The 27,244-nt window shown below is 31.0% G+C and overlaps 1 protein-coding gene across 1 annotated transcript; it reads left to right on the top strand.

Annotated features, from left to right (window-relative positions):
- The first annotated feature begins 294 nt into the window (after positions 1 to 294).
- LOC134683526 (uncharacterized) lies at positions 295 to 21,602 on the top strand. Its single transcript, XM_063542836.1, has 5 exons — positions 295 to 599; positions 4,516 to 4,857; positions 5,758 to 6,078; positions 16,039 to 16,299; positions 20,985 to 21,602. The coding sequence occupies exons 1-5, from the start codon at positions 389 to 391 to the stop codon at positions 21,473 to 21,475; spliced, it is 1,626 nt and encodes a 541-aa protein (XP_063398906.1). The 5' UTR covers positions 295 to 388; the 3' UTR covers positions 21,476 to 21,602.
- Positions 21,603 to 27,244: the final 5,642 nt, after the last annotated feature.

Here is a 27,244-nt window from a genome sequence, read left to right as displayed (position 1 = left end):
AAGTGATAAAACAGTTTTTTAGTACATGAGAAAGTGTTGATAATTCATTTTTTGAGGGTTAACTAAAAATGTAACGATGGGGTACGTAGCCCTCATTAAAAATATCCAACCATAAAGTTTATATTGAACAAATTGGTTAAAATCATTGAATTAGAAAAGTAATGAATCATTTATAAATCAATGGTATTACTCTTTATAAACACATTCATTATCAAGTTCAATTAATAAAAACACAATTTCCGTTTGTTATATAAAAAAACCTTATCTTTCTATTTCAGAACATATATTTTTAAACCCAGGAGAAGACGCTTTACATAGTATATATACAGGCGACACCGTAACACTCAATTGCCCTACAGACCAAACAACCAACGCAAGATGGTCATATATGAAGGACAGCATGGAATATATTTTATCAATTGGATTGCATTTATCTATAGAGGCTTTTCGTTTTGATGTTTCCTACACGACCCATCTAAAGCAAGTAATATCTTTAAGGATATTTAATATCACTTGGAAAGAACAAACTATATACAATTGTTATTATGGTTTGCGAAATGGATCATATGTTCATTATACGTACAGCATACAATTAGCAAGTAAGTAGTTTCTCTGATCAGTTTATTCTTCTTAAATGCGGAAAAGATAGAACAAATCCTTTATCAAAGTCTTTATAAAAGTCTGATCACTTGTAACATGTAAAATTAACCGCATATCATAATACAGGCTAACAACAAGAGCCACTCTTTGAGAAAATAAAACAGTTTTGAAATATGATATAAATTCGTAAACTATCATGAGTAAAGAATATATATGTTCGCTGATGATTAAATAAAATCTTTTGCAGATATTTGGAAATATTAAAGATTGATTTTATTATAATATTATGGATATCTGCATATACAGGATAGTGTAACAAGACATGATTTGCATCTTTAAAATCAACAGTACTATTAAAACATACTCTTTTTCTGTATCAATATTTCCGTAACGATCCGTTATAATTGAGATAGACGCTATGTCATATTTTAATAGTGTTGAGCCCTCTTCCAGATATCTCAACAACAAGATAAATTTCGACACCATATTGTAACGTTCGTGGTTTTCTTGTCAGGATATACACCGTTGTTACTTAATATGTGGTCCTACGGTGAATGAAGTAGTACAAAATGTACTAAAAATCATAATGAAAGTTCATAAATTATACGATTTCTATTTAAACAAAACATCATGAAACAGAATACGTTAATAATAATATACATTATGCTGTATTTGGCAACACTTTTAGGAATTTTGGTCCTCAAAGTTTTCAACTTCGTACTTTTTTAGCCCTTTTTAACTTTTTTGGATTCGAGCGTCACTGATAAGTCTTTTGTAGACGAAACGCGCGTCTGGCGTATATAGAAATTTTAGTCCTGGTATCTATGATGAGTTTATATACAATAAGTAATACAGCAAGGTGAATTACTTGCACAAAGTTAAATAAAACAATTGCCCGTTGCAAAAAAATCTACTCTAATTGCACGGAATTCAAATACTCATCGTATTCGGTGCAGCAAATCTACTTGGTGCACTGCATTCCTCTGCATACAATCACAAAGTAATTTACTTGGTGCAGCAAACCTACTTGGTGCACTGCATTTAAATACTCTGCATACTCTGTGCATGGTTAGTCATTTACCCGAGCAAACGTTAACAGTTCAACAGCAAAAATATTTTCACTAAGCAGTTTTACGTGGTGCAGCAAATTATAGTCTAAGAGAGTTTTCTAACTGCATGGAGGTTTTTCGAGAGAATCTCTCCGTAAGAACATGCGTTCCGTATTTTTTTCAATGTGAGACTGAATACACAAGTTATTCATAAACAAGAATATGTAACGTTACATTTGGCGCGTTATACTGCAACTAATTATAAACAAATACAAAATGAACAACTACACCTCTAAATAAAGTCGATATATAGATTTAAAGAAGTCAGTATATATTATAAGGTCAAAATACGCTTGTCTGCTGTAAAATATGAATCCACAAACAACAACGGCCTTCTGCGTGTTTGGCACGGAGACCACAGTAAAATATATTTCACCTTTCTAATTACCGGGGCGTACCAATATACATATTTGAACAGCGTATATGTTCTTAATTGATATTTTAATTGTTTGAAATAGTTTTCCGATACCATTAAATTATTTTCTAAAGATACATGTTCAATATATCTTATTTACCTGGTTTAAAATACATTTTTACAATCACATTGGATTACATTCTGCATTTATATATTCATAGTGAACAGCGTTTTCACGAAATATTTGTTTTCATTTTAGAAATAGTGGCGATTAATTTAGACGTAAAAATCAATTTTGTACAAAAAAGTAAAATAACAAAAATATCGATCTCCAAAGTAAATTCAAAACAGAAAGTCCTTTATCAAACAAATTAAACGAACGGAAAACTACTGGCATATTCCTGACTTGGCAAGCCATTATTGTATTATATTACGGATTACAAATGTGTCGAGGTTTGTGATTGGATAAAAACACAGAGATGTCAGTATGTATTTAGGACACTGCCAGGGTATATACGACGTTTTTTCTCCAATTGGAACCTCAAAAACATCAGCATAACACCGATTATTATGTGACGTAGTCAAAAGCTATACAGAACATTAAGGAATGTCAGAGGCATACAGAGGGAAAATAATGACCAAAAAAATCTGTTATGAATATACATGCTGCACTGTGAATATTAAACATATACCTGAACATTAATTCAGGGGTAGTCCGTCATATATGTGTAATTTAGGTCTCAGATATCATTGTATATACTGTGACATTCCCGGCTTAGAGTTTACATCCCCTTTAGGGCTTATATCCGCTGAGCCGAAGGCTAAGGGATATAAACTCTAAGCCGGGAATGTCACAGTTTATACCCTGTATGAGATTTGAATAACATATACATGTAATGTAGAGAAGGATGGATTTTTAACTTTGTTTTTAATTTATTTTATTAATAAAAGTTAAATGTTAATAATTAAAATACGAAATAAAATGAATGTGCTCAAAGTGTACAACCTTCACTTAAAATACTCTTTACAAACTATAGACCGTTGGTTTTCCCGTTTGAATGGTTTTACACTAGTAATTTTGGGGCCCTTTATAGCTTGTTGTTCGGTGTGAGCCAAGGCTCCGTGTTGAAGGCCGTACTTTAACCTATAATGGTTTAATTTTTAAATTGTTATTTGGATGGAGAGTTGTCTCATTGGCACTCACACCACATCTTCCTATATCTATATAAATAAAAAAAAACTGTGTAGTAATAAAAGTCCACACTTTAACCTTATTCACTGGAAGACAACAGATGAATTGTCATGCCTATAATAATAAAAACGCTTATCTGATTTTGTGTGTCTCTTCTACATCTTCCTTACGAAATATGAGACCCTACTGTTATTCCTTCTTATCGTTAATAATTTTGGGTTAATTGAGAACAGATTCGAAAAACGAAATTGTTACTTTGGGTTTCCTTTCCGTTATACCTATTGGTTTCAGAATTTATTTCTAATCTAACACAAAAATTTCCGTATATACTTTAGCTACATTAATTATCCAAAACTATATTCAAGTCAGACTGATTAATTTTCTAAATATTTTTCAATTTATGGTACAAGTGTGTGACATACGGGAAACAAAAACATGTGGACGATTGAGAAACTGATTAATCGAAGCAATGAAGTAAGACATTGTCAAATTTCAGTCGTAACAGTCTTTCGTCTTCTATCAACATTAACGATGTTTGTTTGAAACACGGGAACATTTTAGTTAAATTTCTAGGAGCCTCCGGGTGCGGGAATTTCTCTCTACATTGAAGACCTGTTGGTGACCTTCTGCTGTTTTTTTTTATTTGGTCGGGTTGTTGTCTCTCTGACACATTCCCCATTTCTATTCTCAATTTTATTTAAACTGAAAATGATAAATATAAAATTAATGGCTCTGCTGTAATCAGGAGTAAATCTTTAAACTGTCCTTTGAAATTACGTCTCCTTATTGAAAGTAAAAGAACAGGGATCGGAAATTTACAAAAATCGTGAAATTCAAATTATGTTAAATTGTTGGTTTCACAAATACAAATGTTCAAAGTTTGGCAAAGTGAATGATTTTGCGTGTGATGCATACAAAGAATTATTCTTGCTAAATGAATGCTATATTGTCTTGTATTGACACTACACTTGGTATTGTGTTCTTTGTGAATTAACAGTATATTATAATATCTTAAAAACGGATTTGTTTCAAACGTGTACAAGGACAATTCATTCAGTCTTTTTGGTTCGTGTTGCTAAATCTTTAGTTTTCTATGTTGTGTCTCGTGTACCATTATTTGTCTGTTTGTTTCTTTATTTTGTAGCCATGGCGTTATCGTTTTATTTTCAATCTATGAGTTTGACTGTCCCTCTTGTATCTTTTGCACCTCTTTTGGATATATGTTTGAGCACTTAAATACTATAAATTGTACATTTTAGATGTAACCAATTCGTTGATAAAGAAGCAACATGGAACAGTTTGTTGTGTAGTGAAGGGCCATAATATAAAGACTGCCAATTACTTATGGGAACAGCGCACATTATTTGATGAACACGTTCGGTTTATTTACAATTTTAATATAAATGACTCAGAAAAACAACAAGACAAACCTCCGCATCTTGATAACGACAGTCAACTGATGTCTTGCATGAAATTCCACAAACCTGGCATTTTAGCGTATAACATAGGAGGAACATACATATGTACTGCGCAACTTTTCCTTTATGGTAGGAGGCAGATGATAAGTAGAACTACATCTTTAAAGATAGAAAATATACAAGGTATTTCTGGTATAGGCATTTCAGCAATATGCATTAAGTCATTACATGTAGAATGAAACATCAAAATACACAAAATAAACGAAGACTTACTAAAAAAGTAAAATTTGAAAGATATACTAGTAACAGATAAGCAAAATCAGTACACTTTCTTTCTCCCAAAGCTAAAATGTTCATACATGGATGCAGCTTGATTATTTTTTCCCTAACTGTCAGAATTTAAAAAGACTGTATCTTTTGTTGTTGTTTTAATTGCACTAAAATGTTTGTATTAAACCATGTTACTAGTAATTAGCTATATCGTAATACTTTTCTTACTGCACAATTTCTAGGTTTTGCTTTGGATATTGTATAGGCTAGGCAGTTGTATCCACGAAGAACGCAATTTATTAACTCTTTCAATATTTATGTACCATATGTGATAGTTGTTTCATTGTCCTTTGATCTTTCTAGATTAAATAAAAACATAAAGGTGTCAATGTAGACATCAGAAAAAGAGATGCATATCGAATCTTTCATCTATCAGATGTATTTATAAGATTTGGTATGACCTGTAAGATATACATATTATGCAATTGAAAACGGCAATATATTATTCTTTACTTGTTATGAATTCTGTTAAAATAAAGAGACCATCAAAATCAATCATGCTCAATAACTTATTTATAATGCATTGCAAGTCCGATACTTAATCATCATTATAATTTACAATGTTTTGTTTAAAAAATGATTGAAAAGAAATGTATTTTTCAAAATTCAAATTTGTAGTTATGTTTACTTTTGGCTATTCTCAAAGATATCCTTCTAGACAAATGTAATTCAGATATATCTAACATAAATAAATGACATAGGGACTAAAATGGCAAGACAACAGTCAAAGGTATTTCTTATTGAAATTTTCAGATCGACCATTGTGTATAAATGACATCAAAAGACAGCATTACATTCTAGGAGATAATATCACCATTATTGCGCATTTCTACAGCAAGCCACAATATTTATCTATAGTTTTGAGAAAAAATGAGAATATCAAACTGGAAAACAGCTTTACAGTTTTTAAAAAAACATTAATTTTAGAAATTTTTCAAGTAACCGTTATGATCATTAGTTATGAAATTACAGTTAACGTTCCAGAATTTAGGGAGGAAGACATAGGCAATTATACAGTTAATATAACTAATGAGTTTGGTAGCTGTTTATGTGAAGTACAAATACTGCTTGAAGGTATATTTATTGAAGCCATTATTTCCTAGCATGCATGTTTATATATAACCTTAGAATATAGCAAATTGCTCTCGACCAATGAAAAGTACAGAATTTTGTGTTTCCTAATTTTAAAGAATAATGGTAAATGATTTTCTTATGCCGGTTTCATACATTGACCTACAGACTGGCGTGTACCAGACGTACAGAGACAATTGACAAAGTCGGTATACGTTAAGCAATCGTTAAACCCGCGTTGCATCAGTTTAAAGTACCTCGACATGCAAAATATACGCTTGGTAAGCGCTATAACTCCAGGAAATGTTTATACAGCATAAAGAATTATATCCAGCTCAAGTGTTTGTCTAGCGTATACTTGTGCACTACACGCACGTCATATATACGCTTCAAGAGCGTTGAAAATGATACAGATAGTTTGAGAAATGTTGAGGGCACATTATATACGCTTCAAAATCATTCGACTTTAACAAAAACGTATGCGAGTGTTTTTGTGTTAGTAACAAACACCCCATTATAAAACGGCACAAACACTCCAAAAAGCACGGATTACTAATATCGTCCCAGATACGATCGGGACGCGTCTCAAATACGTTCAAGAGATTTGTTTTCTTCTTAGCGTGCATTCCATTTACGTTAGATAAACGCCGGGCCTATGCAAAAATACGTTACTTGAAAGCCCGAAAATCGCTTAGCTATTCTTCTCGTACCACCAATATTCGCTTTAAGGTGCAATACACGCTTAAAGCTCGTTATGCACACGATACAGATAATTTATGATCTACAGGTTGAATGCATCAAATATTAGCGTATTGGCAGCGTACATAATCTTTTAACATGCCCGGCGTACGTCGGAGCTATACACTGGTGTGTGAAGCCAGTATAATAAGGATTATCATTTTGTTAAGGCTATTTTACAGTTCATAACAACAAAGTTCTATTAAAACTGCCCGAAACAAATTTATTAGGATTATTGATTGAAAATTGAATCTTGAAACGAACTAAAAACACAAAATCTAAATAATATTTAAAAAATTCTTGATTGATACTGTTTTTTTTTTATATATATTTATGAATGTTTAGAACTTTCAAATACTGCCCCATTCCCCCCAATAAAAATAGCAAAAGTAAAGCTATGTTAAAGAGAATAAACTTTTTAGGATAAAATAAAACAACTTCTACATCTTTTACGTTTATCAAGATTACTGTCATTTCCAATTTACCGGTGCATACGTGAACTTTTATTTACTTTTGAATGTCTTATGAAAAGTATTTTCTTTGAACATTTCAATTTAAGTTATTTAAGTAGTATTTGATGGACAGATCTGGAATAAAGTTGGCTGTGGAACCGAAACTAGTTGTAACTGATTTTGAATTTTTAAATTAGATAATAATTCCTCGGTAAAACATAATTTAATAGTCACTCTCAATCAGGAAATGTATTTGAACTCAAATCTGTTCATCATATGTAACGTTGTGTCCGAAACACAATTTATTAAAAGTACCAAAATTTAAAAAAAGTCCGGACACTACCACGACCATCACATAAATGAAATGCTTAAAAGGAAAGTCATCCTTATAAAAAACATTGCACTAACAATAAAACACATTTTTGAATAAAAGCAACCAAGAGATCATTTGAGCTTTGAACACTTTACAATATTCTAAGTTTGTAAGAGAAAGATACTCCCTTTCATCATGATAAGTACTCGCTAACGCTCGTACTTCATCACGACGAAGGGATAACCATTACCCTAGTTATACATTGATTATTTCGAAATACCTTTTCGTGACATTTTTAGCCAATATGTATATGAGATGATTGCACTAAAAAAAAAGGGAGCGGACTTCAAGTTAATAAAGGTTACCTACAGATAATCATCTAACATACTTGATGTTCACACAGTTTTGTTTTATAGATAAATAAATTTGATAATAGTATTATTAGATTTTTCATTTTTCTATTTTCGGTTTTTCCTATATTGCAAAATAAAGTTATATCAACGTTTAATGGAATAATTATTTGTGTTTGGTTATAAATATAGCCACCAAGGCTTATTCACAGATCTGCTATTTTATAGCATGTCAAAAACATGTGTTCAATATTTTTGGAGTTGTGAGCTTTTTGTGAAGTAAAAAGACATATATTGAGAGTTGTCTAATTGGCACTCTAACCACATCTTCCTATATCTATATATTATGCACAGTTTTCCATTCAAATGTGTTTTTCGGTGAAAAGAACCATTTTTCTTCACATATAAGTTTAGTACCGCTTTTTTCCAATAAAACATAATGCATATCTTTCAACCCTTGTTTTGATAAAAAAAAAAAACTTAGATCATTTGGAATTATTGGTCTTGTGTTTCATAAGAATTGTTCCATGGATATAATTTAAAATATAAAACTAGTTTTTCAATATTAATTTTTAGCTTATTTATTTTTCGGTTGTTTTTCAGCAACCATCTTATCCTTGTTAGTTGCGTTTTGTTATTTGATTTTGCCATGTGCTTGATTGTTTAGACAAAATGTTTATGACATTTTCGATTTTCTTAATTCTTTGGCCATAGTGCAACAATTCTATTTCATGCATCTGACAGAAAACATATTTGGGACACTGATGGGCTTATATTTGTGTAAAAGGTCTTTATCCAATGTTTTTAAAGGGTACAAAATTTAAAAAAAGGATCATACTTCATTTATAAATTCCCATGATACGGATGGAAAAGCGTTGTCAAAATCTACGAGAAGGTAAATCCCTAGCATATCAATTACCTCTGTATAGAATAGAATATCATATATGAGACCAGCGTTTTCTTCAATATATCTTCCAGGAATTAAACCTTTCTGATCATTGTTAATAATAATGGATAGAACAGATTTAATCCGCTCTGCTATACAACTTAATACTAGTTTATATGTTGTATTCAAAGGACTTGTTGGTCGACAAATTTTACGAACTGTCTAGGTCTATCACCTTTTGGTGAACAAGTAATAGTACCCTGCTTTTGATTAATTGACAATTCCCCCTTATGTGACCATAAATTAAAAATCTGAAGAAAAAAAATTCCTACATTTGTCCAAATGAATTTAAAAATTCATCTTAAAAGCCATCTGGACCTGGCTGGACTATTCTCATTTTTCATTCTACGCAAAGCTATTGTCAGTTCATTATAATTTATCTCCCTCTCTAAAGATTCTTTAAAAGCATTATTTAAGTTTTCAATATCAGTATCAGGAATGTCGCTTTTGCGATTTACTTTAACCTAGCGTTCTGTTTTAGTAGATAGTTTTTATAATTATTTTTGGCCTCTTTTAATACTTTGTCTTGTTTACAAATTGTCTCTTTTTTTCGTAAACTTATTTGGCGATGGTTTTATTTATAAAATGTTTGATTTTCATCTTTTTTATTTGTTCTAAAGTGTCTCTTTTATATTCAAGTGATGCATATAATGGTCTTTTACTTTTAGTATAGTGTCTTTCATAGTTTTGGAATATATTCAATATCATGAAAACGTGAGTTATTTAATATTCATAATCCTTTCCCAATGATGAAATTATTCATCTCCAGATTTGAAACTATTGGAAGTGATCTGAACTATAGCTGTTGTGAATTTGTACATGAACTACACTTTGATTAAGGTCTTTGGATACTAAAACGAAGTCTAATCTTGCATGTTTTATGAGATAAGCTTTTTACCATTGGAATTGTTTCAAATCGTGACTAGTTTTCCTAAAGGAGTCTGTTAATTTATAAAAATCTATGAGGTCTAGAACTTTCTCTTTAGGTTTTGGATTATTAATATTTTGATAATTATATGTATACAAACTTTGGTTTTGTATTAAATTATAGTCTCCAGTTATAACAACTGAATGACTGTTTAAAGTCTCTATCACTTCACTTAGTTTTATATAAAAAATCCGGTGTATCTTTGTTAGGACCATAAAAGGTTTAAATTTTTTAGATAGTGATGTTCCTTTGGTACCATCTTACGGTGTTAAAAATTTCACAGCTTGTTCGCTATGCCCGTGTCGGTTGTGACGTTTTTGATTTTAACGAACGCAACCGATGTATTACTGGGAAATTATTAAACCAGGGATATCGTTACCATAAATTACTTAAAACCTTTACTAAATTTTTCCATAAATATAAAGATTTGGTTTTGAAGTTTGGTTGTACCTGTAGAAAACGTATTTCAAACAGGATAGCATATCCTCGTATTTACGGAAATGTTGTAAACCGTGCCCGGAAATTTATAAATGATTCATGTAAACTTGTTGCTCCTTTAAATAAACTTATTCTAAAAGGTTAAAGTCTTAGAGACATGATTTTTTTATTAGTTGTTAATGGCTTTGAACTAGCTGTCAGATAACTGCGAGTACTCTCAGATCTGTTCATTGTGTCTTTTTGTGTCGGGGGTATAAGTACCCGGCCACGTCCATTTGTATTTTTCGTCTATCTGATGAGTTAAGCCTTTTTCAACTGATTTTTATAGTTCGTTCTTATGTTGTACTGTTATACCACTGTCTCGGGTTAGGGGAGGGTTGGAATCCCGCTAACATGTGAAACCCCTCCACATTATTTGTGTGTGCCTGTCCCAATTCAGGAGCCTGTAATTCAGTGGTTGTCGCTTGTTTATGTGTTACATATTTGTTTTTCGTTCATTTTATTTTACATAAATAAGGCCGTTAGTTTTCTCGCTTGAATTGTTTTACATTGTCTTATCGTGGCCTTTTATAGCTGCCTATGCGTTATGGTCTTTGCTCATTGTTGAAGGCCGTACGGTGACCTATAGTTGTTAATGTTTGTGTCATTTTGGTCTTTTATGGATAGTTGTCTTATTGGCAATCATACCACATCTTCTTTTTTTTTTTATAAAATGTCATTCTCTTACCTTTGATTTTCATATCAATTCCTAAAAAAATACCTTAATCGTCTTTATTTACTTTATGTATTTTATACTCAAAGTTTGTTGTCAATAAAGCAGCTACCTCTCTATGATTCATTGCAAATGAATTAAAAAATGCACTCTCCTCCCCATATATTTTTTATTGATACTTCATCATTTTTTTTTTTTAACAAATGTGTATCTTGTAAGCAATATGTAGCGACAATTTTGATAGAATTATTACTCATTTTTGTATAGATGTTTCAACTTTATAAAAGAGGGACGAAAGATACCAAAGGTACAGTCAAACTCATAAATCTCACACAAACTGACAACGCCATGGCTAAAAATGAAAAAGACAAACAGAAAAACAATAGTACACATGACACAACATAGAAAACTATAGAAAAAACAACAAAGTATGTATTTTTGTTAAATGCATACAAAACTAAATGAACCATACAGATGCGTATTTCAAAGTGTGTAAATGCCAAAGTATTCTTAAGATGTATGATCTCACCTGCCATGTTTGTGCAGAATTCAAATTGTAACCAGAAAACACAAACAATGCTGCAAAATATAATATAAAGTACTGTGCCAATAACACGAAATAAAGGAAAAGGACAAATACTTTGTAAAATGTAAAAATAGAAAGAAGTAAAAAATCAGATCATATATAATAAAAAAAAAGATAAAGCAAGGAAATTAAAAACAAATTATGTTGTTAAAAAAAGTAACATATCCACTGCTATTTTATTTTATTATTTTCTTAAGTAGAAAAATTAAGTGCTCTATTTGTGAGATCTGTATCTTTAAAACTAGATGTCATTATAGCCCTTACATCATAAATCAATAGAATGATTCTTGAGAGTCATTGATTGATATGACAGTTAGTTTAGTCATTAAAATATATACTTTTTTTTAAAGATTATCTTCTAATTACTCATCCAAATATATACCCAAATACATTGTAGTTAGGTTTGCTTAGTTCGTATTTTTTAATTTACTGGTTCTACTTAATATTACAATAGTACCAGGATTATAAAATCTTGTACAAATCTTTATGTAAGCTTTTGTCATGTTTATGCTATATTGCAATTAAGGATTCGACATTCATGTCAAAGAAGAAACATTTCTCTACAAAGCAGTATAAAGTTTGATCTTGACCAGACTATAAATATATATACAGTACATGTATACATGTAGGTTAAACACTTGATAAGTAGTAGCACTTGTAATGTACTGAAAAAGCACTGCCAGTTAAAGTTGAAGCTAAACAAACATCATAAAGAAGCTTAAAGTTTGTTAAGAGCAATGAAAAGTGTTTCAAAAATCCGTAAAGAACTTATAAACAGTATATTTTAGAATATATATGGAGGGACACGGTTGGTACATACAGTACTATTTTGATACGAAGGTGCAGATGCTGATGTTAAAAATACTAGGTAAAGAAAGGTATTCATTATAGATTGTGATTTAAAGTTTGATATATCAACAATTCAGTATAAAGAATATAATCCTTTGAGAGCCCAACCACTACATGTTAAACACTTTATGTTCCTTTAACTTATGATGTGTTGTTGCGTTGTTGTTCAATTAGTACAAATCGCACATCCTTTGAGTTCAGTCATGTTTCTAGGACTAGGACTATGACTGTGCCTCTTACTTTTATTCTGTTTTGTTTTTCTCAACACTTTTTTTTTTATATGCAACTTTTGCCAGATCAAATCGTGCTTCTTTCATTTTGACGGGTAAATCGTCTACTATTATGATTTTTTTTCTTTGCAACTGTAACTTGTATGCATTTTGCATTATGACTTGTTTGTCTGAGTAATGCACACATCTCACAGTTATAGCATCCCATTTGGCCAACGACTAGGACGTTTGATGGAATCATGTAGAAATATGAGGGGGAAACTATTAGCTGCTTTAAACTTTTCTATCCCCAAATCCATCACAAAGACAATTTCTTTTACATGCCATATGTTCTCATCTTGTTTTTGTTCTATACTGTAAAGCAGAATATTATATTTACGCTCATATTTCTCTAGAAAAATGTATTTTCTGTCAATGCATAAGGTTTGTCGTCAAGGCTTTTTTTCAGACATTCATTTTTTTTCTAGAGTACTGGGTTGTAACTTTATGTGTCCTATACCTCTCTCTAGCTTGTTATGATCTAGTCTAAGGTTTTTAACCTCAGTTTGTGTAGAACTTGGATCTGATTTTACTTGCACAACATCTAACCTAACCTCGGTAATAAGATGCGTTCAGTTTTGTTCAGCAGAGTCTAGCCTTGATTTAAAGAGTGTTGCCTTGAATCAATACCCATGACAACAGACTTAAGATAGGCAATAGGTCCTAAAGTCGCCATATTATTGAGTGATGTTTTCAGATATAACGTTGATTATGTAACCTTTTATAATTATTGTTATTAACACAACATTCTGAATTAAACCAGAAGTATTTTTTAAGTTGTAATCTGTTTGCATTGTTTTTTCTCGACAAATTACTAGTTTCCCAGTGGACATGTTCCTTTTTTTCGTTAGTTAATAAACTGCGTCTGTGCCGCCATAACAGGGGCACATAAATTGATAAGTTAGGGTTTAAAATTTCATTTTGAACACAAAAGAAAGAATCTTTGAAATAATTATCTGTTTTTAAGTAAAAAATAAATATTGTACATGCATGATGTACATTGTATTCAATTGTTCGTGTTCATTATCTAATTATATTTCAGATGTAAACTTATCAAACATGTTATCTTCAGTATGGCTAATTTCTGTCATTAAAGCGAAAATTTGTCTCCCGAAAAAATTAAGAACACTTTCGATAGATAGTTATATGTTCATGGTCTATTGATCAAATCAGAAGCAAAAGAAATGCTTAACCGCTACAACATGGAACATATTTAAAATGTTGACTCCTTTATAAAATATTCATTAGAACTGAATTGTATATGTGTTTTGATTTCTTATAGCATTGTTATTTCTTTGCATTATAATGTTTTATTTTTATTTATGATGTCACAGAGTAATTATGTGTTTATATAACAATACATATATAACTTATGCTGTAATGACTATTTTGAATATTTTTATTCAATAGAGAAATAACGAACTGCCTAAATTCTTTATTTAGAAAGGAGTCATGCCTATTATTTTAAACATTTGTTAAACAATGTTTAATAAAATATTTACAAATACAAGAAGAAATATAATAACATATTTTAGTTCATCTTGTGTATGTCAACGTATGTGACATTTTTTTTTCTTTCAGATGATATATGTACACTTTTAGAAAATTAGTTAATTTGGTTTATATCAACACTAAATGACTGCGTTGTTCAGTATAATAACACACCTAATGACTGGTTGTGCGGGTAATAGCAAGTTTGTTGTCCCTTCGCATACCAACTATTGCTCTCGGCTTTGCCTCGTTGGTATCTCAGGGAAAACAAACTTGTTATTACCCTCACACCCAGTTAATTAGTCTATAATTTGCATTTATTCTTCACATGCCTCAAAAACATGTAAAAAAGTACTAAGATTGATTTAGTCATTTAATAGGTATAACATTAAAACAAAGTCATGAGACTTTTTTTCTTTAAAAAACTGTTATTGAGCTATAGTTTAATTTCATTTCATTCCCCCCCTCATTATCACAGTTATTAAATTTGACAAACGCATATATTTTACCTGATACACTTTACCTATATTATATATATATAGTTCTCTAATTCTATGGAAATTTATCCCTTTCCGAACCAATTGTATAAAAAAATCTAATCAACGTGTGGTTGCTGGTGAGCTCAAAAGATCATTGGATGATTTTAAGGGTCATGACCTTTTTAGCTAACTGGATGAATCAAAATATGATAACAGGTGTTAATGAAATTGACAACTTCGTGCAACGTGAAAGGCACTCGAAGGTGATTTTCGGTAAACAATAAAAAGAAAATATCTTTTTAATCATTAGAGAAACAGATTCTTACATAGTTACTCGTGGATTATCGGATTTATCCAATCTTGATAGTTAAATTATCAATTGTAAAGTCCTCGCCGAGGCGGCTCGGACTTTAAAATTGATAATTTAACTATCTCGATTGGATAAATCCGATAATCTACTGGTATCAATGTAATAATCTATATTTATATAATTTTAACACTTCAATGCAGTCATGATTTCCCTTTATCCTTGACTAGTATGTGATTAATAGATTGTGTATTAATTAAGTAACCGTAGGTATAATGGTGGACATATAGTGGACATCGTATGTTTTTCTATGTTGTGATGTTATGCTATTGTTTCAGAAAAAGGGAGAAGGTTTGGATCCATTAAAACGTTTAATCCCGCTGCAAATGTTTGCACCTGTCCTAAGTAGGGAATCTGATGTACAGTAGTTGTCGTTTGTTTATGTAATATATACGTGTTTCTCGTTTCTCGTTTTGTTTATATAGATTAGACCGTTGGTTTTCCCGTTTGAATGGTTTTACACTAGTAATTTTTGGGCCCTTTATAGCTTGTTGTTCGGTGTGAGCCAAGGCTCCGTGTTGAAGGCCGTACTTTAACCTATAATGGTTTACTTTTTAAATTGTTATTTGGATGGAGAGTTGTCTCATTGGCACTCACACCACATCCTCCTATATCTATATAGGGCCATCATGGTGGACATAATTTTTAACTTTACAATTAATAAGATAAAGTCACAGGTAGTACTAAGTTGACATCTACAGCGATTCGAGCAAAATTTCTCCGAAAAATCCTAACCAATCCGCATCATGATATAATATAGTTTGGACCAAAAAATTATCACATATTTATCTCATCTGCCTACAAACAGTTGAATATGAGACAAAAGATGACTTTATGATGATAAATATCACTAATGGACCTCTTTGTCTAACTTATAATTCAATAGTTATTCATGTTTACCAAAACTATCCTCTTTATCATAATAATCTTTTTTGTATATGCAGCGATTACTAAAGATTTTCACTGTTATATTTTTTTTATTTATTAAATTCCGTTTTACTTTTCTTTATAATTACTATTGTTATTATCTATTTTGCCAAACCAGACATAACTATTCAGACATATCCAACAGTCAACGTCCTTGAAGGCCAGAGTGTTATATTTATTTGCCAAAGTATTAGCAAAAAGACAACAAATAACTTTTCATGGACGAAGCACGGTGTCGTTGTATCTAATTCTTCATCCATCATGTTACAAAAAGTAACACAAGGTGACAACGGAAACTACACCTGTCGTATGAATAACAATCAAAAGTTTCTGACAAAGAATGAAGTCTTGGTTGTCAGACAGTCAGTATGTACACATGGTAAATGTTATCTTATATTTTAAAGAATAATTTAAAAGTAGTTTCTTTTATTATATTATTATGAAACAGGTGCACAAAATATCTGTGGTTTATGTTTTTCTTACAGTGTTGTTAATAGTTATCAAAGGTACCAAGATTACAGTTTAGTAAGCCAGACGCGCGTTTCTTCATCGTTATAAGACTCATCAGTGACGCTCGTATCAAAATATCTGTAAAGCCAAACAAGTACAAAGTTGAAGAGCATTGAGAATTACAATTCAAAAACGTTATGCCAATTACGGTTAAGGTTATGCCTGGAATAAGAAAATCATTAGTTTTTCGAAAAATTAAAAGTTTTGTTTATCTTTTCTTTAAATTCAAATAACAGTGAATTTTCATGCATGTGAATATTTTTGCTATTTGAAATCCACATATCTTGTTATTTTATTTGTAAGTACAATTTGGGAAACAATGTCACTTCAAATATACGTGATTTTGACGTATGACATTTTAAAAATATAAGTCAAATGTGGACGTGAAAAAAACTGTTTATTGAGCATTCTTACAGAACGCCCTTTAAACGCATTGAGTACACACCCGTGGTAAAATATGTATATATTTCCAGAGCTGTTCCGATATTACTCCCACGTCAAATCGTTTTTGTCGAATGAGGTACAGGACGTCATAGAACGATGACGTTAGAAAATAAGCATTTTACAAGAAAATACACGCTTGTGAAAATCATCAAAACCAGGAAACGAAAACAAACGATGCTTAAATATGGTTTAAGAAATTTTCCACACATATAAGACATATAAGTAAACAATCATTTAATTTCATCCCAAAATATCTATATACAGTCAGTACTGTAAATAGTTTAAGCATATCAACAATTCAGCAATTTAGTTTGCTCCTTTCTTTTTCGCCAATTTAATAGTGTAAAATTGAGAATGGAAATAGGGAATGTGTCAAAGAGACAACAACCCGACCATAGAACAGACCACATCAGAAGCTCACAAACAGGTCTTCAATGCAGTGAGAAATTCCCGCACCCGGAGGTGTCCTTCAGCTGGCCCCTTAACAAGTATAATTACTACCTTTGATAACTATCAGTGTACACAAGAAAATAAAAATAATACAAGACTTAAAAGGTGAAGGCTCCTGACTTGAGACAGGCGCAAAAAGGCGGCGGTGTTAAACATGTGCTTATTTATTACAACGGAAAATAATGCATCCACCTAGAGCGCCTTGATCCAAAAACAAAATGTTGTGTGTGTCCTATTACAATCGCAATAATTCATTGGGGCTTCAATATTTCGTGATTTTACCACGGGTTGTCCCTTTATGCCGATATTTTACTCTTCGTCTTCGATCAGGGTAAAATATTTGTAAGAAAGGGCTAATCCGTGATAAAATCATGGTATATTCAATCCCCATGAATTATTTCTTAATTAAATTCTTTTCAAAGTACCGACCAAATAATGCTTATCTTTGGAGAGAGGTCAATACTTTTTTTTTTTTTTTTTTTATATATAAGTATTAACAATTTTTATTTTTACAAATTTTTTAAACTGTGTTGATGTCTTGACATCCGATTACTTATAGATTCTGTTCAAAACAGCAGAAATGGCAGAACAAAAATAACATATTTTGTAAATTAAACTTGTTGAGAACATGCTGAAAATTCGAAATTTAGTTCAAAATATTAAGTTGAGATTTCTAGTACTTTTACTTAATTTTAGTTTTATTAGTAACACTTTATCTTGTGTGATTATTCGAAAATATCGAAAGAACATTTTTTTCGCGACGTCAAACTATGACATATCGAGAAAAGATGCATTTCGCGACTGATTCTTATCATTCAAATTGATTTAATTTGAAAACGAGTTCATGGACCCCTATTTTTTAAAACGGCAATTTGTTTCATTTTGCAAGGAGATTATGTGACCCAAATTTTATAAAACTGTAAATAGCGCATTTTTTTAATATTGATAAACATGCAGCAAAAAAATGACGTTTTTTCCTCTATTCATGAACATTTGATAAATATGAGTTATTTCTGAATAAAAATTGCATAAATTTAATGATAATTACAAAATACAGAAATTTCCGATTATGTAACAAAAAACAATTTGTGTTTATCTTTTAAAACCAAAAAGTTATGTCTTTCTTTCGAAAAAGAAAATACGTACACAAATATGAATTTTGAGCAAATATACAAAATTTCGACCTCATTTTACTCAAAAAGTAGCACATTTTTTATAACATATTTGATTTAATCAGGTAAAAAATAGCCTATATGCAAATTTTCATCAACTTGTAAATACAGGTTCAAAACTGTATCGTATGCCTTTAAGGAAGACGTCAATATCAATACTTGTGCGTTAATTTGTAGGGGCAATACTACTGTTTTTTTTACAGGGAGATGGGTATTGTTGTTGACAAAAAAAAATGCAATTTTGTTTTATTTAATTAATCAAATTGAACTTGAATTTTGTTTTTGTTATATAGGTTGTAGGTGTGCTTATAGTATACATAAAATTCCGATCTATCGTAATTGGCTTACATAGTCAAAGACAAAGCTAAATCACAGATCAATATTTTAATTAGATTTGGTTTGCTTAACACTAATCATAATCGGGTTTCTAATTATTTTACTTTGAACTCGATAGAAAATCCTAATATATGAAAGAATATTGACCTAAATGACCGTTCGAATTTCATTTATCCTTTTGCAGACCATCTGCTAAAATGAGTAAAAATAACTGTATTTATCAATTTGAATATTTAAGAATAGGTTTGATAAGACAAATTGCATAGTGACGGTTATCTAGCATATGTCATATATTTATAAATGACTGTTTTTTATTTTTATTTATTTTTTTTTTTTTTGTTTTGTTTTGTTTTGTTTTTTATAAGACATATAAACGTTTTATTCCTAAATATTTCCTGTTTACAATTCCTTAGTCGTCCAGGATCAGACTAATGGTCCCTGTTTAAAAAGTGAAACCATCTATCCAGGGGAAATAGAAGGCAATAAAAAAGTAGTCCACTTTTAACCTTGGATTTACATTTGGTGTAAAAAAAATTATATCCATATAATGTTAGAAGCATCTAACAGATCTATACTTTAATTTCAAAATAGTAAGTAAATAAGTATAAGATACCTCCATAAAATATGTGCATTTACAAAAATAACCATGCTAGGCTAATACTTTTTTGTCATATTATCTTATATACAATCATTATTCTAATGCTGTAAACCATAAAAAATGTACTTTGAAGCTATATTATACTATATAAAATGTCTAAATTTTCATTAATACAGACTCCAATTTTGTCTTATCAATGATATCAACGCCTTTTAAAAGAAGAACAAATTTTAGATTATATTTCAAGTTGTGTTTCCAAATTTTATAAATATCTTGTGGTGTTTTAGGCGTTTGTTAAATTTTATTGAATTCCTAATTTTCCATATTTAAAATATATGATAATTATGTTTAAAAAATTATCCTCTTTTGGTTCTCCCGTATGTTTGCCCAATTGAACCTCCTTTTCACCAAAAGAATTATTTATTCCTATGTTTGATTTGATAAGTAATTCTTGGAGTTTTTTTTAAATTAACTGTGATGTACTACAACTGAAAAATAAATGTTGCAGGGTTTCTATATTATTGTCATTTTGACAAATGTGGCATTTTCCATTTGATAACTTCATTTTTTTTAATCTTTCTTCAGTATATAAAATATTGTGCATGGATTTCCATTGGAATTCTTTTATAGATATAGGAAGATGTGGTGTGAGTGCCAATGAGACAACTCTCCATCCAAATAACAATTTAAAAATTAAACTATTATAAGTTAAAGTACGGCCTTCAACACGGAGCCTTGGCTCACACCGAGCAACAAGCTATAAAGGGCCCCAAAATTACTTGTGTTTACTTTATTTTCAATTTTCAAATATTTTAATTCCGACCACATATTTTCCCAAGGTATATTTGTTCCAAATATTTCCTCCCACTTAATTTGACATTTTGGAGATACATTTTTATTTAAAACCGTACGAATATAATTGAGTTTTAACTTCGCTGGTTTGATTTTTTGGTTGTTTAAGTTAATGATCTCAAGATCATCTGATATGTTTAATCTACTTTCATAATGCAAATTCTGGTTTCCGCAAGATTTCAAAATTTGCACGAAATCTTTTGGAATTGCCTGTTTAATTTTTGAAAATTCGGAAATACAATTTCTCCGATCAATCAGCTTCCTATAAATTTCATTACAGCTAATGAAATCCGTAGTTTCTAAATTCCAAATGTCCTGGATAGTTGTGATACCGCTTTTTAAAAAAGAAGAGTAGAACAATGGTTTATTTTTGAAACGAATAGAAGAGTTTCCAAATATCTTCATATTTAAAATAGCACTTTTATATGGAGGTATTTCGACATTTTGAATAAATTCTGACCACGTATTTAAAATTTTCTGATAAATGAGGTCAATACTTTATATCGATAAAAGGTTTTAACTATGGGATATTCCTGGCTACCATTTGTCCTATTATTTAGCATTACAACGCTTACTTCGATTATTTCACAATTAACGATAGCTAGACACATACAAAATTATATTACCAGTATTTTTTTTAAATATAGAGAACCATGTTATAAAAACTGAATTATATAAATGATAGGTTTGCTTATATTTCAGGATTTCTGGAAATGAAAAGTGTCCTAAGTTTCGGAACATTAGCAATATCATTAGTATTGCTGATGACATCTGTCATATGTAATATTTGCATTCATCGTTACTACAAAAAAATAGCAAGAGTATCGTTCGCAACTGACGGAAACAACATTACAGAAGAAGGTATGGAAATGATAGAAACAGAAAATGCGTATCATACTATCAACGAAGAACAGATTCGACTTGACGATACTGAAACTGAAAATACAAATGAATTGAGTAGTTCTTTTCGTGAGATTTCAAACGTGTCAGCTGCTACTTTTCCTGTGGTGGCATCAGGTAGAACTGAACAACTGATAGAAGAAGAAGATTATTTAAATCCTTATTGCACAATGATGCAAAGCACAATTGATGTGCACGAGTACAGAGTTTTTTGTCATGGAGCTGAATGTGATGGTACGGATGATGTTTCAAATCAGGCACTAGGACGACTGTACGAAAATTTGAAAATCTAATTTTCGGACATGTTCATCCGTTGCAAATTATCGAATTACCTTTTCAGTGAAATTGTATACATTTTTAGTGTATCGAGTTGGTTGTAATTTGCATTTTAATTTTGAACTGCATACTTCAATGTATATTAAACATTATATTTACAACAAAGTGAGCAAAATAAACATACATAATACGTATAAATGACGAAATCAAAAGCAGTCAAAAGTTTGTTTTCTAAGACTATGTTATACATCTTAGAAAACAAATAATGTTTCAGTAGTATTTATTTCAATGACAAATATTGAGAAAAACAAAAAAAATCTTTTAGTTTTATTTGAATAAAGGTTATAACAAGATGACCTCTGCTAAAGAAGGAAGTTATTGAGCGTCCATGTTCTTAATTGAAACACACACACATCACATCTTTAGTTTAAACATGTTTTTTTTTATAGTGGATTGGGAAACAAGTTTTGCAACTTACTGATATCAATCCCTTTCCTTTTATGTGGATGCGAGTGCTGCCTTGTAGCCTCATCTCTTTTTGTTTTGATAACCATTTTAGAATATTCGAATCACACATGATAACAGACAATTGGTGCGAAAGTATAGAGTACAGAATAATGGCCTTAGAATAAAAATATTTAAAACATTTAAAAAAAAATCTACAGAAATGAAGTACCCTTCCCGCCTAAATACCCTCATATACTTGTAATTTACATGAAGTAGCCACACTCCCGTCTCATTTCTCAATTTCAATACTTTCGAATGCGAATGATCACACAAAAAATCACTTGTCTTAATTTACGTGACGGGTATCACCAAACAAGCAGTTCTTATCGTTTGAACTGGGTTTTTTTAATGTCTGTGCTGTTTATAACAGATTATACCAGTCATGATTCTACTTCGTGAAAACTATCACCCCATTACGCCCATTGATTTCCACAATTGTTAAAATGGAAGCCATTGTAGGGATGACGCGCTACCAATTTTGCTCTTGGAAACCGATAAACTTATCCACATTGTACCATAACAATCCTTATATGTCAGTTGTATTTTGAAAGACAAATGTATCAACTAGCTAATAAGCATCAGTTAATGATCTTGTCTGCAGTGATTCAACTTAAAATTATTGTCTGATCGGTTGTCAGGGTGAATGTTCGAAAATTCATAAACATTTAAGAAAAATCTAATGAAATATTTCGTGGAAGGGCAGACTAGATTTTTTTTAGTTAATGAAGAATATAAACACACACACAATTATAATTTTTTGAAAATATGCATTTTCATCATCCAACTTGAAAGACTGTCGTCAAGTACTTTCAGTAAAAACATAGCTATTCGTACACACCTACTCTGTTTTTGTGATTCATTAGATTGGTTATAAAGTCAACCTGTAGCTTTGATATATAAAAATGATAGAATCTGAAGAGAAGATGAAATATTCTTGCTTTGTACGATATCAAGACAAAATATTCAACTGAAAAAGTAAAATCACAAAAATACTGAACTCAGAGGAAAATCAATTTGGAAAGTCCATAATCACATGGCAAAATCAAAAAACAAAACGCATCAAAAACGAATGGACAAGAACTGTCATATTCCTGACTTGGTACAGGCATTTTCAAATGTAGAAAATGGTGGATTAAACCTGGTTCTATAGCGCTAACCCTCTCACTTTAATACTTTGAAGTATTGAATACTCTCACTTTGAAACACGCCCTAACATAAAAAGGTGCATCCGATTTTCTTTTTTCGATACTATTATTACAAATTTTAGGATTTTTTTCTTGAGTCACACAATGAAAGAGCAGACACGAAAATCACTGAACTTCCAGCAAGCAATTCCCCCGACATATTTTCCGTATGCATGGTGACCTCAGTGTGACCCATCTCGTAAAAATCCGGTGACCACAATTACATGGATGTCCTTAAAATAAACTATTATCTGTATTTACATGTTAAACAGGTGACAATCGTTAAACTTCGGCTTCAAAACACGAACTTTAATCACCTGCCATATTTTCACAACAACACTGACCGATTGAAATAAAAATTGACGATTTTACGAAATTTACACGAAAAAAATGATAAATTCGAGTACAGAAGACTAAGTTTATGATGTTTGTATGCGTTGGTTCAAGAATTGCATGAAAATTATTTTTCACCGGTCACTCGTTTCTTATGACTTTAAATTAAAAAAACAATCATAATTTTTAACGCAGGAACGTTAACCGCGTTTCGTTTATACCAGACTCACCAGTACCCTTATAATCCACGCAGTTGGAATGTTAAATCAATAACGAAATCGAAGAGCAGTAAAATTAAAAAGGTGTTAAAGGTAGTATATGGATTAAGTTATGTATTCCCTATGATAGAAAAGTCTAATGTTTCGAATTATGCCTACATTCATATTACAGGAAAACTACAGTACAATTTAATGACAAAAGTAATGACCACTGGACTGGCGATATCCTAGTAAAGGTACACACCAGCAGTCAGCTAGCGATTGTTCAAACTAAGAAATAAAGGAATATATTTTGTATGCCAAATGTGCGTTTCATCTTCATATGATACTATTACCATATAGTATCCCGTGTTTGAAGCATAAATCAAATTCCAATTCCATAAAATTCTGAAATGACAATAAATTCCGAAATGAAAATAAATTCTGGAATTTAAAAAAAGGAATTATGGCAGGATATTACATTGTTGATCTCCATATAAAAAGTAAAATCACAAAAATACTGAACTCAGCGGAAAATCAATTTGGAAAGTCCATAATCACATGGCAAAATCAAATAACAAAACGCATCAAAAACGAATGGACAAGAACTGTCATATTCCTGACTTGGTACAGGCATTTGCAAATGTAGAAAATGGAGGATTAAACCTGGTTCTATAGCGCTAACCCTCTCACTTTAATAACAGTTTCATCAAATTCCCCTACATTTACATGATTTAAATATCTCCGTGTTTATATGTTTAAGTACAAGTTCATTTGACAGTTGGTATGCTTGTCTATGTTTTTCCTTTATCTTTCTTTTATTTGTTATTCAGAGAAACACATCTTTTATTTAAAATACCTTTATACTATATGGTTTTACAGCACTTCACAACTTGAGAGTATGCGCAATGTCTTTGAGTATCGTTGAGGATTTTCGGTTGTTATAAACGTACGTGGAATTCTTTTGACAGAACGTACATAAAACAAAGCTTCAAGTTTGTTTTTTACTTGCCGACAGGCCACGTTTATTACTTCTGGTTACCGGAACATTGTCAATAACACTTCCCTCCGAAATATGCTATCCAAAGGTCCGAAATTTAGTGAGCCTAAATCCATTTATTAGAAACACAACTTCAAAATAATGATGCTTTCAGTCGAGATTTATGACAGGCAATGGGGAAAATGCGAGAAAGAAGACGTAGATACTTTTTCCTGATGGATTAAGGATATGAAGTCGTTGATACACATCAGAATTTAGAAACTATGTCGGTCTATCAATTCCAACGCTACTTCAATTTTTAATGACCGAAATGTTGTAAAACACTTGCTTTACCTCCAATACAAATATGTTGGTGTCCCCGCAGATTATGCGCTAACAACATCGTGTTTGTGTGTAAATCAAATAACATCAACTGCTTGATAAATAACCGAAGAAAAACAACTGAAGGGGATATGAGGAAAAACCCCAGTTCTTATATGATGATATATTAATTGTGACTTCTAACGAAATTTTAAAATTAACAAATATTTACAATTTATACCGATTTTATATACACTATATATAGTAAATTAAGAACAATATTTGAAGAGTAGTTTCTTTTCATTCGCATCATGGTTTAAGCAGTTTTATGTGAAGTTGATTATACACTTGCTGCTAATGTAAATAGGGCTTTATGTTTAAAATATTTCAATCCGTATCAGCATTAAAAGTAATACACGATGGTCTTGAAGTATATATGATATGTACTGATGTCGTTTATCTTCCTTATAACGTGTTATGGTGTATGATTTTCGAACACCGTTATACTACTGTTGCCTTTATATAGCACAATGTTGACTGCTCATCCCCTATTTTTGACATTTTTACCTAATATGTCCATTTGGTTTGTTCATACGTTGTTGTTAATATAATGGAAGTATTTGCGACTGACATACAAGTGAGAGATTTAACAAGCTATAAAGTCATGTTTTATCGACAATGATAGAAAATATATGTACCATGTAAGGAATATGCAGTTGACAGCCATTCGTTTTAAATGTAAAATCACAGAAATACTGAGCTCTTAGGAAAATTCGAAACTGACAGTCCCTTATCAAATGGCTGAATGATAAGCTCAAACACACCAAACGAATGGATACCAACTGTCTTATTTCTAACTTGGTACTGGTTTGTTTCTGATATAGAAAATGGTGGATAAAATCTGGTTTTAAAGATAGTTTTACCTCTCACTTGTATGGCAGTCACACCACCCAATTCTATTATATTGACAACGATGTGTGAACAAAACAAACACAATAGGTAAAAATGTCAAAAATAGGGGTACAACAGTAACACGTAATGCAGTAACGCTCATTATCCTTTTTATATGTTGAAACGTATTTGTCTCTTGCGTAAACGATTATCGTGCTCAAAATCATTGTTTCTATTTCAGAAAATATAAACATTAACCCAGGAGAAGAAAAACTACACATTATATTTGCAGGCGATGACCTAACATTACTTTGTCCTGTTAACAATCCAAAAGGTTCTGTCAAGTGGGCAATAAGCGGGACACCGGACAATATATTATCAGATGGGATAAAATTAAGTTCAGCAACATTTCGTTATAATATTTCATATACAAACAATCTGGAACAATATATGTATTAAAGAATATATAATATCTCTTTGACCGAGCAGCATGTTTATAATTGTTACTATCCTAGTGAAATCAAAGCAGTGATTAAACTATAATTACACCATAAAATTAGCAAGTAAGTAATTCCTTGGTATAAAAATGAAATTATAATAATATTAAAAAATCTGAATGTATTCTTGATGAAAAACTTCTGATTGCAGAAGCCTTTCCAGAATGTTGTTTCAATACTGATGATTTACTTCAACTTATCATAAAAACCTTAATGTAACTAAACGTTTTGCCGTTGTCATATGGAGGAATGAATAAATATCTTTTTCAACATCTTCAATTACATTCAGCAATAATCATAAATACCTCTCCTTATACTAAAGTTACGCTGCTTGTATAGAAAATATCGTAATATAATCATGATATCAATTGAGATACATTTTACTGACTAACGAGTATTGTTTTATTTCTGCAGAAGGATAAACATTAAGTGTGAATGTTTAAGAAATAATTCATGGAAGCCATAGATTATTGGAAATTTACACATGGCCTGGGCCGTGATATTCGAATTTTATCCTGAGCGTTAGCGAGGGATAAAATTAACGAATATCACGGCCCAGGCCATGTGTAAATTTCCAATAATCTATGGCTTCCATGAATTATTTCGATTCTAATAGGACAAATACGATCATTAAAAAACTGAAGCGAGGGTGGGTAAAGCTCTGTGTGTGGCTGTTCTTTTTTACTCCCTGTTAGATAAAGCTCAAACATTCTAGTAAATCCGTTGCTTGCATGGATTAATTCGTGAACAACCGCTGAAATAAAAATCTGTTTCATTCTCAAAACCAACAAATGTCGTTTTGATTTACATGTTTTTCTCGTAAGCTACTGTCAAATCCAAAGTTGACATTTCGTAACTAAGGATCCGCCATGTTGAC

Source organism: Mytilus trossulus, chromosome 9 (assembly GCF_036588685.1).
Source record: "Mytilus trossulus isolate FHL-02 chromosome 9, PNRI_Mtr1.1.1.hap1, whole genome shotgun sequence".
In the NCBI taxonomy this organism is placed as follows: domain Eukaryota; kingdom Metazoa; phylum Mollusca; class Bivalvia; order Mytilida; family Mytilidae; genus Mytilus; species Mytilus trossulus.
The sequence above is the reverse complement of the archived record's forward strand: the minus strand, read 5'-3'. Positions and strand labels throughout refer to the sequence as shown.